Source organism: Lampetra fluviatilis, chromosome 21, assembly GCF_964198595.1.
Source record: "Lampetra fluviatilis chromosome 21, kcLamFluv1.1, whole genome shotgun sequence".
NCBI classification, from domain to species: Eukaryota; Metazoa; Chordata; class Hyperoartia; order Petromyzontiformes; family Petromyzontidae; genus Lampetra; species Lampetra fluviatilis.
The window spans coordinates 4,984,767-4,999,736 of NC_136295.1; the positions used below are offsets into that span (position 1 = coordinate 4,984,767).

Here is a 14,970-nt window from a genome sequence, read left to right on the forward strand (position 1 = left end):
GCATGGTGCTGGGCATGGTGTTGGCCGCAACACCGCCTTTCTGGACTTAATAGGTGCTCGCTAACATCCCTTTACTCTAATCTGCAAAGCAAAATGGGGATTTTTTTTTGCTTTTGTATAGTACGACTAGTGCACCTCAATGCAATCTCCGCAACTTTATAGTACATTTTGCCCATGATACATAATGCTATGGTCAAATCAGTGTTGGTACTAGGGAGGCGCAACATTGGCGTGACAAAGGTGGCTGGGTGTACATGTTTGCTGACTCCACTACTACATCATATGCTGCGCTTACCTTGATAGGCATTCACGAACACATCTAGCAGTGGATATCGAAAAGATATCGAAAAGATATTTAAAAGATATCCACTGGCATGGAATTAACGAACAAATTAACTGACTTTCATTTTTTCAAAGTAATATTTAATTCAATTTACCAATGATAGTTCTTCACACAAGTTTTCCAACAAACATTTATTGAAGGAAAACTCTGAATGGGTTTCAACTTCTCTGCATCTCATCAGCAGGGCGTAGTTTGACGAAATTCCTCCTGGTGTGCTTGGGATTAGAGGAAAGAGACCTCCATGAACACCGTGTGGCTTTTGCACGCAGTAAAGGCATAATTTTGCACATTCATTGGCTATGGTTAATCCACTGCTGGATGAAGGCCTTCCCATGCCGCGGCCACGTCTCACGACCCTGTGTTGTAATAATCCATGCAGCACCTGGACATGAACAGATTTCACTGCGTGGACACCCCCTTGCACAATAGGCGGGGAATGTGTTTTTGTTGGAGGGATGAGCAGAGAAATACTGAGAACTGTGTGCAGAAGAGAGGGAGAGAGAACATAAATTTTGTCAGAAACAGATGATGGTCAGACAAGTCAAAAATAAATAAAACAATGTGAGACAAATGCAGGCAACATGATATAAACGGCGAGTTTGAGCGTTGTATTCCCATGTTGGGACGTTAGCGGCTAAGTGCCTTTATGAGTCAATTAGCTCCAAGATTCCGATTTAATTGACTGGTAAAAGAATGCAGTCATTACCTACAGGAGGTCCTGAAAATGCTTCACAAGGCCTTGGGGCAACAGAGAGCTCTAGAAATCTGCGGAAGGCACCTTTGCTATATGTACTTAAAGTTGACTGCTCTGAACTAAATGCTGTTGTGTGCGTGTAAATTTGAACGAAGTAAATAAAGTTGTATAAATTAACAAAAAATTACAGCAACATAAATGTTGCATAAATGTGTGTGAATTTCAATTCAATGTTGTTGATTTCTATCAAGTTACATGCAGAACCAGAAAATCATATACACGTTCAGCTTTTGATGATGGTGCCATCTGCTGGCACTTCAATATACATTTTCGACCTATAGATTGTGCTGAGTGAAACATTAAAGTCAGAATGTCACTGTCATTCATATAGAGAGCCTCTATTACACTACATGTAGATGAAGACAGTCCCATTAAAATCACTTACTATGGACGTTTATTGACTCGATTGATGAATATGGAATTTCGTAAACATTGGCTTCAGAGGCACATAACTCTTGTATAAACACAATTCACACCAATCTTGCCACTCGGTGAAAAGTTAAAGTAGCTCCAACCCAAACCCTTTGTTCCCTAGATCAATAGTTTCCAACCTATGGTCTATGGACCAGAGGTGTCCCGCACGGCCGTGGGAGATGGTCTGCAGAACGAGTGCTGATTACAAAAACATTCTCAAAACATTTTTTTACTGCATGGTGATCCACCATATACTTTTGAGGATTTATCGTGGTCCATGGGCTTAGAAACGTTGGAAACCATTGCCCTAGCCAAAACAGACCCCCGCCCCATTGTAAACATTGTAAATTGTGATGTACTGCACTCTATTGTAGTTGAGACATGGCGCAGCATAATATAAATATATTTAATGCTGAAATTATGAGGGAACTTCAAGTTCAAACAAAAATGACGTTTCCTCTGATTGGCTTTAATAATTGGAATTCCTATTAAAACGAGCACAGGGCTGTGCTCATTCGTTTTCAACCATGGGGCCAGAACATTATTTTAAAATGTATCATAAGTTTGGCAGGTTAAGATTGTAGTACGATCCTGAATGTCATAACCGAAAACATTTCACAGCCAAAGTGCATGTGGGTGTTAAGAGTAAAGATTGCAACTCTCCTAAGATTCCTCATAGCTTTACCAAGCCCAACATCGCAACTGGTATTTACTTCTGAGTTATACTCTGGGACCTGCTATTCATGTCCCAGAAAATGGTACAAATTTAATCAAGCCCCAAGGAAAGGAAAGAGTCAAACCCTGGCTGGGATGAACTCGCGATCTTCTTCATTCCACACTGCTTCATATTCACTGTATCCTGAAGGGCCTGCTAAACATGGCTGCTTGTTACGCGTCATATGAAAGACAATGAAAGAAGACGTGTACAAATAAATGAAACTTTATTAGTACAAAAATTGTGCACCCAGCCATTGTGTAATATCCAAAAGGCTGGCACGTGCTCAACACGCCAACATCGGTGTTAGCAGATAAGGCACTTTCGCTGCCAATTTTTTGCACAAACAGCCAAACCTGCAGAAAAATTGCAATGATCTTGAGTGCTTTTCACAAAACACAAGTGGAGACTGCATGTCTGCCAACACAAGAATCTGACCCACCATGTTTTGTAGTTGTGGGAAATGTTGAGGTTGCTTCTATATATAACCCACAGGCTAAACTATTCATCATTTTAGGCATCAACAGAGAATCATCACGGATACAGAATTACAACCTGGTCACCTTTGCTTCGGGTTGTGTTTTCAAACCACTGCGTAACACTTTAAATGGACCATAACTCGTGGCTTTACAATTTAATTCACGTGACAGACTTTGGTAAGAGGCAAGTGGGCGAAAACTCCAATACTTTTTAAAAGGGGCAGCTGTTTGGCACAAGTTATGTTTAATTTGGCAATGGATTCTATTCATAGCATATGTTTATAACTTGCCAAAATTGGTTATATTGCAATATTTTGACCAGACCTATAATTTACAATGTGCTTCTTTTAAACCAGTCTGTAATTTATTAAATTACACCAATCAAGAGATTGATTGGTGTAAATTAAACAAATTACATGGCATGAAAAGTCAGGACCACATGGATATTAACGTTTTAAAACTAAAGACTGTATACATTTACAATAAGTACAATATGCATTAAAACAAGGAATGGCATTGCATATACCCTGAAAGCAATGTAAAGGATGAAGCTTTTAATAAAGCATTAAACTATATGTACAAAAAACTAATTGTGAGAACATGCAAACTGGAAAGGTGGTATGATGATTTGTGCGTTGTGCTATGACTCCTGCCAATCGTTAATATTAGTGGCAATTCAATACTGAACGGGAATTCCCCTTCACCAACCCGCACTGACCAGCGTGAAGTATGGTCGATTGATACCCACAGCTGACATGGCATGGGAAGGCCTTCACCCGGCAGTGATTGACAAAGAGCCTGAACACTATTGTTAATTTTATACAAAACTCAAAACGTAACAGTATCCTAAAGTTCGGCTTAGCATTTTAACACCAAAAGCATCATCAAGGTGGAATATATAGTTTCCAATGTCTTACGGGGAACTCGTTTGATTAACATGTGAAACTCGTAAACATGACGTGAAATTGGAAAACGCTCAAAGTGCAACTTAATAAACCAACCACTCACAACCGACGTAAAAAAGTATTCGCAACTGACATTAGGTAATAACTTAAGTCACATAAAACAATGATCTCCACTCTTGATTCAACAAGTTATTTGGCAATACTGCATTGTCAATGGTCCAGAAGCACATAAAAACTCAATAAATTCGTCAATAGCACTGCCTTAAAAGGAAAAAAACTAAATACAGGTTTCCCTTGCTTTATGTGGGTTCAGTTTGTGCGATTTCTAGGATATGCAGCTAGCTCCTTTCTACCCATGATTAGGTACATGCGATTTTAATTCACTCACATGCGGTTGGACTGGGACAACATTGTGTGTGCTGCATACGCTACTCAGCAGGCAGCTGTCTCGTGCAGTTTCACTTCGTATGCCCTTTTTTTGAAAAGTATCTACCACATAAAGCAAGGGAAATCTCCAGTAGGCAACATTTCTGGCAACACAGTCTTTCTTCACAGCACGTAGAAAGGCCAAAGAGTCAACTCCTGACTGTAGGGTTCCTGAACTGATAACAGGTACCACACCAAAGACAAAGATCCTCCAGAACCTTCACAGACTGTTTGGGGCAAATAATAATTCCTGCAGTCACGAAAGTTCTAAAAAATTAAAAAATTAAGATTAAGCACCAATGAAGGCTGGCACGGCACAAGTTGGGGTGGGGTGGCCAGCACCACGCCTGGCCGCCTAAGTCCCCCTGTGGAAATGTTTACACACTGCACCAGGTACTCATTTGAGGCCGAGTCGAACGAGGGGTGGCCCAGGACCAATTCAGATAGTCGTCACTGTTGCTGGCCGTGAACGGGAATTTAACTCGGGTCGCCGCATTCATACCACACCCGCACAGGTACCATCACACACTCATTGACAAGCATGGACCATGTTGGCAGTTTAGCTGGCTCAGAAGAGTCCCGTGTTAATTTAAATGAGCAAGAGACATTTCATAACGTCATGGCGGGGATGAAATACTGCAGGATGTGGTCTTCATGAAACATGGTGAAGTGCAGTAGGCTGTTGTCCACTATGTCTGCATACCACACCACAAAACATTTTCAGTACAAAATTGGCCAGTCATTGCAGTGCATTACTGAAAACCAGCACTCTTGAGGACATCTTAGAGCTATGCAAAAAGCATTGTGTGCTTGAGATACCCAACTTGCAGGTAGCTGAAATGTTAGATAGAAGACAGTACAAAAAGATTAATGACCTTATCAGAATTTACTTTAGAATTGACATAGCATCATGAGCAGGACCCTCTAGAGAAAAGTGTCTTGAGAGAGAGTGGGCAACATCATGAAAGAATGAAAAGGTGATTTCATGAAAACCAGAAACCAATAAGGTGAGTTTATGAAAACCCGAAAAGGATTTTAGTCAATGATAAATTGTTTCAGCATATTATTAAACCAAGACCAACAAAAACAATGTTATTTCAGAGCATGTGGAATCACAAAAACAAGGCTTATCTCAAACAATTTCAAAAATGTTTAGTTTGTTGACCTCCCCCCCCCCCACACTTCCAATTAGCACGCTTGGTTACGTACGGTGCGAAAGAAGTTCAACATACATACAACAAAAATGCCGTTGTTTCATCTGGTTACTCTCAAAATGTCCATCAACGTTTTTCAGGTTTTGTATCCAGCTGGGTGGTGAAGTGACAATGCACTCTACTCACAATTACAAGTTGTGAGTTCAGTCAGGGGGTTAACAGGGCCAACTATCATGCCTCCGGTGCTATCAAAATGCTAACCACTCAGTAGAATGGTCAAGTGGTCATCCTACGGAAATAAGGGGCCCATCCTAAGAATGCAGAATTACAATCACAGGCAAAGAGCTGTGAACAAAGGTGACCAGTGCCCGACTCTTACTCTCGCTGAGCAAGGAGACACTCCTTGTTGAGGGAATCGTCATGCTTCAAATACCATTCATATCACTGTCAGCGAACCTTATCAATCAGCATTCGTTGCTCTCAAGAAGAACATTAATTAATAGGTGACACTCACTGCAAACAGCCTTTTTCGGAGTCATCAGCTGGCTGGACACAAACTGCAACAGTTTCCGGATGTCCGTGCGTGCACTCGCCATTTCTTCTGGGTCTCGTTCCTCTCCCCTTCTCTGCTGTGTGCTGTCACTCACTGCACACACACACGAACAGAGAGAAACACGACCCATTGAGCTTCATCGAATGTGAAAGCATCATCTTTTAGAAAGCACCATTTACGGCCAAGATTGTGATGCCAGCACTGTACACACCCAGTCACCGTTGTCTCATTTTCAGTACTTATTTTAGGGTGAGCTGACCTTTCAGAACCTTGGATAGATTTTAGTTAAGAGCTGAAAAAGTGATGTGCATGCAACAATATAATTCTGGTCACTGGGATTGTATTGCAGTGCATTTGTACGTCACCCATATATCTACATGTTCCTGGGCAAATGTGTGCATAAGAATGTGTGTGTATGAGTAGGAAAGTGGTGCAGTGGTTATTGCACTGAATTACAATCTCAGCAATCTATACTAGATTCGTGGCTATTTACATCAATTACACATGGCATCTGAAGTGGTCCTGTTCCTCTCCTATATTCATGCAGCCTTAATTGACCACTTGGTGTAGCTCATCTCTCCCTTCAGAAGACAGAAGCAAAAAAGTTTGGTGTAGGCCACACCAACCCCGAGTGTACTGTTAGCATTTGCCCCTTGAGACTTTGACTAAATGGGGAATCTTGTATTGAAATGTGTGTGAATGGGTCTGTGTGCGTACGTTTACGTGTTACACAGTTTCTTACGCGGTGCATTGTGCGAATGGGTAAGCATTTACCCCATGGTGCCTTTCCCAGGTCGTGGAAATGTGTGGTCACAGTCAAAAGCTCCGTCTCTATCTTGAGGTTCATCTCTCCCTTCTGATTGGCTTCCACCACCTGTATGGGTTACGATGTCATAGCACAGTGACATTCAACACGATGGGCATAGTGCCTCATCAACCAGTACTGACACACGAGCGCACAGAATGCTCGCACGCACCACAAAGTTGCTGAAGCTCTTCATCCGTTCCAAGAAACCCTTCAGTGTCTTCAAGGGTGGCAGGTAAATACCAACCTGAAAGTAAAAACAAAACAGTATGTACAGGACAGAATGCAATATATTGTTCAAGAATGAAAAAATAACGTCAGCATATTAATAACTCATTTACTTCCTCAGGGAATCCCATGCACTGAGTGTTGAGACTAAATTACAAAACGGTCCCTGAATTTGGATGTTTGGCCATCCCAATGATTGATTTCATTGACCAACTCAAACTCCAGTTGCTAAGCAGAAACAGGCTTGAACAGTACATGGATGGGTGATCAACAGTAAAAGTTAACACACCTCCCTGCTCAAACAAGCAACAGAGCGGTACTTATTTATATTAGAGGCCCTGAACCAGTGATATAAATTTCACAATCCTATGGTGGGGTCCAGTCTGTACACGGAACCACCAAATCTGACATGCCACAAAGTGGTACTCAGTTTATTGATTGCAAAGAAAAAAAAAGAATGAAAAAAAGTAATCAACCAGTACATGCTGGCCACCATTGGAAATCAACCAGTGCATGCTGACCACCATTGGAAATCTTAGTAATGTCGTTACACCCCAACACTGGTGATCATGCAGCTCACAATCGGCTTGTAGCAATTTGCCCCCCTCGAGATTCAATGATTTGTCACAATTCAAGGGCACAATTCAATTCAAGAATAGATTATTGTGTTAACACTGCAGTGAACGTGGAGCCTGCCTCACTGCGTCATCTGGAGGCACAGCGGGTGATGTTGTGCCCCCTCGGAATCTGTGCACATATGATGCATGACCTTACGAATTTATATTAATCGACAAATTAAAGTAGGAATGAAGCATGGGTGAGTGAGGCGGTGCGGGGTCTCACATCAAAGTCGGGCATGCTGGGCTCGCGGTAGTCACACCAGATCTGTCGCGGCACAACATACACGGGAATGTCGTGCGTGACCACACGGCTGCATCCTGTCACTGTCAACTGTGGGCAAAGAACAGGGAGAAAAACACTTGTATTTATATTGAACCAATAATGCAACAAATTGCTCAGCATGTCGTGTATAAGCCTAGGGGGATCCCCTCATGGCAGCTGTCGTCGTGTGCCACAGGGTCATGAATGTTCTTTGTTCAGTTTGTTGTCCTTCCCCCGCACCTCTTTAGCATGGCTGGCTACGTATGGTGTGAACGAAGTTCAACATACATGCGTACAGGTCACGCAGCACCGGCCTGCAAGTGGGCAGTAGTCTCTCAGCAGGGGGTAATATTGCTATTCCTTTTTCCAATGAAGCAATTAATGAGTATATTTTAAAAATTCGGCACACAGGGCCTACACTTTTTCGAATGTCATACGATCTTTAACATCCAGTGATGTCACAAGGTGGGGAGAGGCACAGTAAATACATGACAAGCATCAACAAAACGCAGCACATGTATATAACAAAAGGTTCAATAAAAACATACCACCTTCGGCACTAACAATACCTTATGATAAAAAAACTACCCAGAATACAAATAGGAATATTTTTGGCAATGGCCCTTCTTCACAACAAGGCTAAGTTGAGCTCATTTTCCATGAGTACCATGGTCACTTTTGTGATACTCCTACTTAAATGAGCGTTGGGCCACTCATCTCCAACAACAGCAGTGAGCATTAATGGAACTATACATTTATACGATGGCCAGTCTATTAATATGACTGTTGACTTTCCAGAAGTTCAGATCCAGGAGGAATAATTGTCTCCTTTACCTTACAAATGAGATTTTAACACACAACCTTCCAATTGTGAGTCAAAGGTTCTCGCCAGTAACACCTGATCAATAAATAATGTACACGTGCAGCCCTTTTATCAATCCACTACTGGATAAGAGCTTCCGCACACTGTGTGGGCCGTGGGGCTTATCTGACCATACTTCACAACGCTGGTCAATGCAGGACTAAATGTATGTTGCGCTTCTTTCACACCGTACATAGCCAACCGTGCTGATCGGAGGATTGGTAAAGGTGGGGAGCATACATTTTGGAGAATGTGATAGAACAGCAAATTGCAGGGCAGTTATTTCTGGTTCCCTCAATGCATCCCTGCAACAGACGACACTAACACCTATTTAATGCACGGCGTCTGCCCATCCAGTGTTCAGGCTCAAACCTGCTTAGTTTCTGACAATTGGTGCGATTGGGAATAATCTAACTGAATTGGTGAAAGGCAACTAACTAAATCACGAATATTTTTATGCATTTTTGCGAAGGAGTGGGGCTGGCGACCCTGCGGAGCTCACCAGCTCCACGGCGAGCGTGAGGCACGGGCAGTGCTTGCGAGTCAGCTTCATCTTGACCGTCTTGGCTGCCTGCGCTGTGCGTAGAGCACGGGACACGCTCTCGGGTGCCACGTCAAGGTAGATCTCGTTGTGCTCCGCAGAGACCCCGTCCATCTGGTACTTATCGAAGAAGTTGGCCTGGCGGAGGTGGGATGTGACGGGTGGAGAAGAGAGACATGCACAAGAAGAGCAGCCAATAGGGAGCACCTTTATACGATCAACACAATCAGCAGAACTTTAAGGGAACTTGACCAGGCGGTGTCACGATTAAAGATCCCAATACACAATTGGAGTACCGAAATTTGGCTCGGACCATCACCCTTCTGGCGTCAATAACACCGTCGACATTTTGCGTGATGCCACCACCTGTGTCCAGATCGCCACAACGCACTGCTGCCGATTGTACCGATCTCAGAAATGATGCATCATGTACCGTACATCCAACACAATGTAAATGACACGTCCCTAAAGTGCAACATGTCACGCGAGTTGAGGCAGTAGTAACCAACCTGATGTAGCTCACACCACAAGCCCATGCCACCCTGGGAGGCCCGGTCAGACAGCGTGAAGTGCAGATGGTCAGGGGTGATGCGCATTGTGCATGCCTTGGTCAGCTTGGAGATGCTGGTGAGCAGACCTGTAACAAAAGCCACCAAATCGTACCAGAATATAAATAAGCAATCGGCCTCCCCTCATGTATCTGTTCCTCCACCAAACAAAAAAATGGGAGTGCAGAATCTCAGCTGCGTATCTAACAGGGAGGGCTCGGGCCCTTGCCTATGAACATTTTGCAATTCACAGCCATTGGTTAAAACCGGACTGCTGATGCGTCATTGAATGCCGAAGCCAGTTGTGCTGAACTCAATGCTGCTGCAACTCTGCCCTCCCAGGAAGGCCGTGCGACTAATGGAAAGTAAAAAAAATAACGTTACACATGTGACGAACAGTCTTATTTATGTTTTCTAAGAAAAAGCCGATGACTTTATCAAGAATACCATACTTAGAAAGCACGCTGTTGACACCTGATTGAGACACAGGAGGTGGTACGGTGCTAATTTTATCGGCCCTCCCATCCGTGAGCTCATTACAGTAAACACCGACACAAACCAGGTGTGGTGCACAGTGCGCACACACCGAGACACCGTCACAAGGTGCAATGCTTTACCAAGTACCACACATGGAGGCTGTAAGGGGGGGGGGGGTGTATGGAACGAGGGTTTTATTCGACTGCGTGATGAATGCCACGGTTACTGTTGAAAGTGCAGAGCGCGCAATCGCGACGGGCCCCTACGTATAAAGTGGTTGATGCAAGCCACGTCCACAAGGCTCGCCCGAAACCGCATCGCCTCCGTAAAGGTCGCACACAGAGGGTACCGAGAACTTAAGTCTGGGTTCTTATGCTCGAGCTGTCCCCACGAAGAGTGCGGGATTTGGCGCGCCGGGCCGCGAACTCGGCTAGAGGAGCCCTGGGTTCACTTTGGGCGTTTCCGGGGCAGTGGGCGGGAATTTGGTACTTGATGGGCGGGGCTTGAGCATCGGTGAGCGGGGATTGGTCATTGGTAGGCGGGGCTTGAGGCTTAATGGACGGGGCTTGAGTATCGGTGGGCGGGGATTGTCATTGGTAGGCGGGGCTTGATGCTTAATGGGCGGGGCTTGAACATCGGTGGGCGGGGATTGGTTATTGGTAGGCGGGGCTTGAGCCTTAATGGGCGGGGCTTGAGCATCGGTGGGCGGGGCTTGAGCCTCGATAGGCGGGGATTGCGATGTAGTGGGATTAGCTTGAGACTCGGTGGGCGGGGCTTGAGGTTTGTATTGAAATTGGCTGGCGAATCAAACCTTGCAAGCAGAGCTAAGATAAATAAGAACAGATAAATAAGATAAATACTGCTGATGAGACACTGCATGTTGAAACTGGTCCAATTTTCTTGAACTGAATTATTGCTGCTGAAATTATGCACACCCACAAGGCCGCCCAGCCGATTATTTTGTAAATAAAACAAAAATTGTGTTGACAGATATATGGATACATACAATTTCTTTTCTATTGAGATAAATATTGCACATTTGTAAATCAGTGAGGCTCAGTGAAAAGGAGTACACGCCATACATTTTAAAGTGGCAACTTGATCGTAGAGATTACAGGAAGTGGGTTTCTTAGTCTCTCTGGGAATGATATAATTTTACTATTCAGATAGTGCTGCCTGGTCGATTTTAAGCCGAACCACTGCGGGACAAAGATACTTTATGTTACAAAGTCTGTTCAGGTGGAGTAGATCAAATGTATAACGAAGTAACCCAAATCTAAATGAAAGCAATTACGCCAAAATCAGTCCAGTTTGGTTGCCTTGAAACAATGCTGCTGAAATTATGCACTTCCAGAAGGGCTGCTTGTGGTTGCCGTGTTATTTATTGCCAGAAAGGGTAAAGCCTATTATATTTTTCATGTTGATACTGGCAAAAAGGTCCGAAAGATATTTATATATATATTTTGTGCAAACGGATATTTGACAGTCTGCTTAGCCATTTAATAATGGGTGGCTTAGTACTTGGTACGTGGGGTTTTTGTACTCAAATACTACAGCCCAGGAATTAACCAGCGTCTCTCATGCAATCGCACAGCTAAACACGGGAACCACTAGTCATTGCGGCGTGTGCAGGACCACAGGAAATGAACATAACAAATGCAAGTCATCCTAGAGTGGCAGGAATCGAGACTGGCCGAGCCTGTTAAAGATTCAGACAAGGTGGCTATTGTGCCATGTCATAGCCCAAATTCATGAAAAGAACCAGTTGTAAAATGAATAACTATTAAAAAAAACAAGCAATTTTCAGCTCATCTGGTTAAATGGTGATACAAATACACTTGATTGCAGCTCATCTGGTTAAATGGTGATAAAAATACAATCTTGATTGCAACTTCTTCAGAGGCATGTGCAATGCCATGTTAATAGTTTTAAAGTTGTAAACAGTCAAGTTTAAGAAAGCTGCGCTTTATTGTGTGCAATGGAGGAAATTGTCGTACATCAGATTAACATGTGTAGTATCGGTGTATACACACATTAACACAGCAGTAATGGTCTTTCAAATGTCCCTTTTAAGCCAATGGTGCAATGCCACACCAACAATGTAATCTCTTAATAATCGCATGACATGTATTTTTCTAGAAAGTAATAACATTTGACTTGAATTACTGTGGTTTAAATTGAGGGAAATATTTTGCCAAATATGCAATATTGCATTACACATCAAATGAACCATTAAGCCATAAACAAGGCAATGATGACAATTTACATAAATGCAATTTGTACAAAGAATGTCATGTTGCCATGATAAATAAAGTATGTACTTTTCAGTTCCACATTAGAAGTACCATAATCAGTACAATTATCTTATGGATATACCGTATAAAGAAAATAATGCATGTTTAATATCACAGCAATCCAGTCAACTTTTTTTTTCATAGCCCCCTTTGCTGTTGTCAGTCTTGTTGAAAATACACATTTTTGTTGTTAAATACATTCATCAGCGGATGTTTAACATTTTTAAATACAAGTGGGGCTGATATGGGACGTTTTGGCGACTGGAAAGACACCCCACCCAAATCGCCTCAAGTCCGCTTAAATCCATTGTTTTCTTCACTGCATCGTTTAGTCATAGGGTCATTCTGTCATGTGTTTATTTTACATGATCAATTATATTATCCACAGGAAAGCCCCAATGCTAACCGTGACTCCATAATCCTGAATTCCAACACTAACCCAAAGTGCGTAACACTCACTTTAATAATCACCATAGCGCAACCCATAACCCAAGGAGGGTTCAAAACATTGTCAACGCTTTAATAAGAACTTATATATATGAGACTTGAATACGATATACACTTTTGACATTTATGTTAATGACCCATAACAGCAACAAAAAACTAACGAGGTCAACGTTTTAGACGGTGCTGGAAGAAAACCTCGTGTATTTGAACGACTGCAGCCAGATGAGGTTCAGCGATGGGACTTGCTCAGACTTGATCGAGTTCCTTGGTCCTGTTCTGAAGCAATCGACCAGTTTCGCCGGAGCTCCCAGGGCCGTGCGAGGTCGGTTTAATTGTTGGAATGGCGCTCATCACTGCGTGCCTTTGCCGCCTTCACTTCGGCATCGATGTCATCGAGGAAACGCTCCTGTCCAACAGAGTAGAATGTGTATCCGTCTGCCGAGCAGGGTGGTGGAGGGTTAAGGAAGCAGCGGAGATGGCAATAGGGAGAGGTCACTTTGCACTCGGATGGGTTTCTCATCACTTACAGAAAATGTTAAGGGTTGGTTTACTGGTCAACGTGTTTGGCAGCATACATCGCCGTGTTTTTTTTTTATTTTGAACCATCAGGGTAAGTGCTGGCAGTATTTAAGAATATTATAAAAAACGATAGAATGGTGGGTCCAGATCCAAGCAAACCCGCACGTCTATATCTTCCCAGTGTTTATTATAACAGAGCTAAAGAGAAAATCATCGTACGATGGATGGGTCGAATTGTTCAGACACATAAGAGAGTACGCGCAGAATCCAGCGTTACATATACAGCACAAGTCAAAATACAGATAACAGTACACGTGACGGTAAGTCTTGTTATACAATTCTAAGTGGAGGTTAAAGAGGTACTTATTTTACCAACCCTTGATTGGCAATGGAACGTGCAACTTTCAGCTTAGGGGTCCGCGACAATCGGTGCTTAAGTGCACATTTTGCATTGACGACTCTACACAAGACTGTAGGCAAGTACCAGAGGAGAGCGCGGAGTGCGGATGAGTGCAATACCACGTGCGGTGCAATAGTGATCTTAAGTTCTACGCACAGTAATCATGCGCGATGATAGCACAGCGACCCACGTACCGTGTGCTGCACCAACACATGAATGCAGTCTTGTACCAACAGTACGCCCGTTCGGAACTAAAGCTCGTACTATAATCACGTACAGTATTAGCACAGTACGCGGCAAGGAGGGTCACCGCTAGGCTACGCGGTGCGGGGATAAGACGCGTGCGAGTAGAACACGAGGGTAACAGGCCACGCAGTGCACGGCAGACGAGGGCCGAGCAAACAGACAGGGGCGAGCAAGCAGACAGGGGCGAGCAAGCAGGCAGAGCCGAGTTTCGACGCGCCAAGGATACAGATGCCCAGCACAACGGCCCCCAAGCCCAGCGCCACTCCGATGTTGCGCCCTCGCAGGCGGTGCACGTTCCGCCGGAGCTGCTCGCGATCCACGGTGCGCATGAAGTTCACCTGCTCCTGGCTCAGCTCGCCCGCACGCTTCGAGTCCACCCGCTGAGCGATTCGACCTTCGTCACCCACGCCGCCACCACCACCTCCCTGCGCCGCCATGACACCTGCTGAGTGACACCACGTGGTGGCGTGACGTCGCCGCGCGTTGTGCAATGGCCGTAATCGGGGGTTTAGAGGTTTGGAAGCTGTCGAGCGCTCGCGGTCTGTGTGGTGGTGGTGGTGTGATTAGTTTTTGAAGTTGGATTGGTAATAAGGTTCATGGTCTTGGGGAAACATTTTTTGTTACAAGTGAAATATGTGTTTTGTTTAGGTATATTTTGTGAACTAAATGTTACGTTTGCAATGTAATGCTCTGTTTTATAACATTGAGATTGTGTACATGTTGCGTCCCTTCTTAAACTGTAGATTGTATAAGGCAAGTCGGAATTGTATTCATCCAGAAATATCGGACCATACATATGAATGACTAATCTTTAAAAAACACGTACTTTACTGTCACTACAAAATCTCATTAAGTTACCCTTTCAAAGTAATTTGATGTTCACAAAGATACATTTTTCAAAGTATAACACATGCTGAGTTATAGGGGGTTAATTTAGATTTTTTTTGCTTCAAAAAGCTTAACGATTTTGTTTTACAG

At 43.6% G+C, this 14,970-nt stretch overlaps 2 protein-coding genes across 4 annotated transcripts; both read right to left on the bottom strand.

Annotated features, from left to right (window-relative positions):
- Window positions 1-2,445: 2,445 nt before the first annotated feature.
- On the bottom strand, window positions 2,446-10,648 carry HUS1 (HUS1 checkpoint clamp component). 3 transcript variants are annotated; one of them, XM_078865886.1, is made up of 8 exons: window positions 10,353-10,648; window positions 9,571-9,698; window positions 9,023-9,199; window positions 7,620-7,661; window positions 6,721-6,795; window positions 6,518-6,617; window positions 5,705-5,836; window positions 2,446-4,731 (listed from the first exon to the last, which is right to left on the bottom strand). In XM_078865886.1, the coding sequence occupies exons 1-8, from the start codon at window positions 10,402-10,404 to the stop codon at window positions 4,646-4,648; spliced, it is 792 nt and encodes a 263-aa protein (XP_078722012.1). In that variant the 5' UTR covers window positions 10,405-10,648; the 3' UTR covers window positions 2,446-4,645. The 3 variants fall into 3 exon arrangements, with proteins under 3 accessions (XP_078722012.1, XP_078722011.1, XP_078722013.1); XM_078865885.1 differs by having other exon boundaries at window positions 2,447-4,731; window positions 7,620-7,727; window positions 10,353-10,646; XM_078865887.1 differs by lacking the exon at window positions 10,353-10,648 and adding an exon at window positions 10,196-10,233 and having other exon boundaries at window positions 2,447-4,731; window positions 7,620-7,727.
- Window positions 10,649-12,044: 1,396 nt separating this feature from the next.
- COA3 (cytochrome c oxidase assembly factor 3) lies at window positions 12,045-14,448 on the bottom strand. The gene is made up of 2 exons (XM_078865733.1): window positions 14,219-14,448; window positions 12,045-13,262 (listed from the first exon to the last, which is right to left on the bottom strand). Exons 1-2 carry the CDS (start codon window positions 14,427-14,429, stop codon window positions 13,156-13,158), a joined length of 318 nt encoding a protein of 105 aa, XP_078721859.1. The 5' UTR covers window positions 14,430-14,448; the 3' UTR covers window positions 12,045-13,155.
- Between the last annotated feature and the right edge of the window lie 522 nt (window positions 14,449-14,970).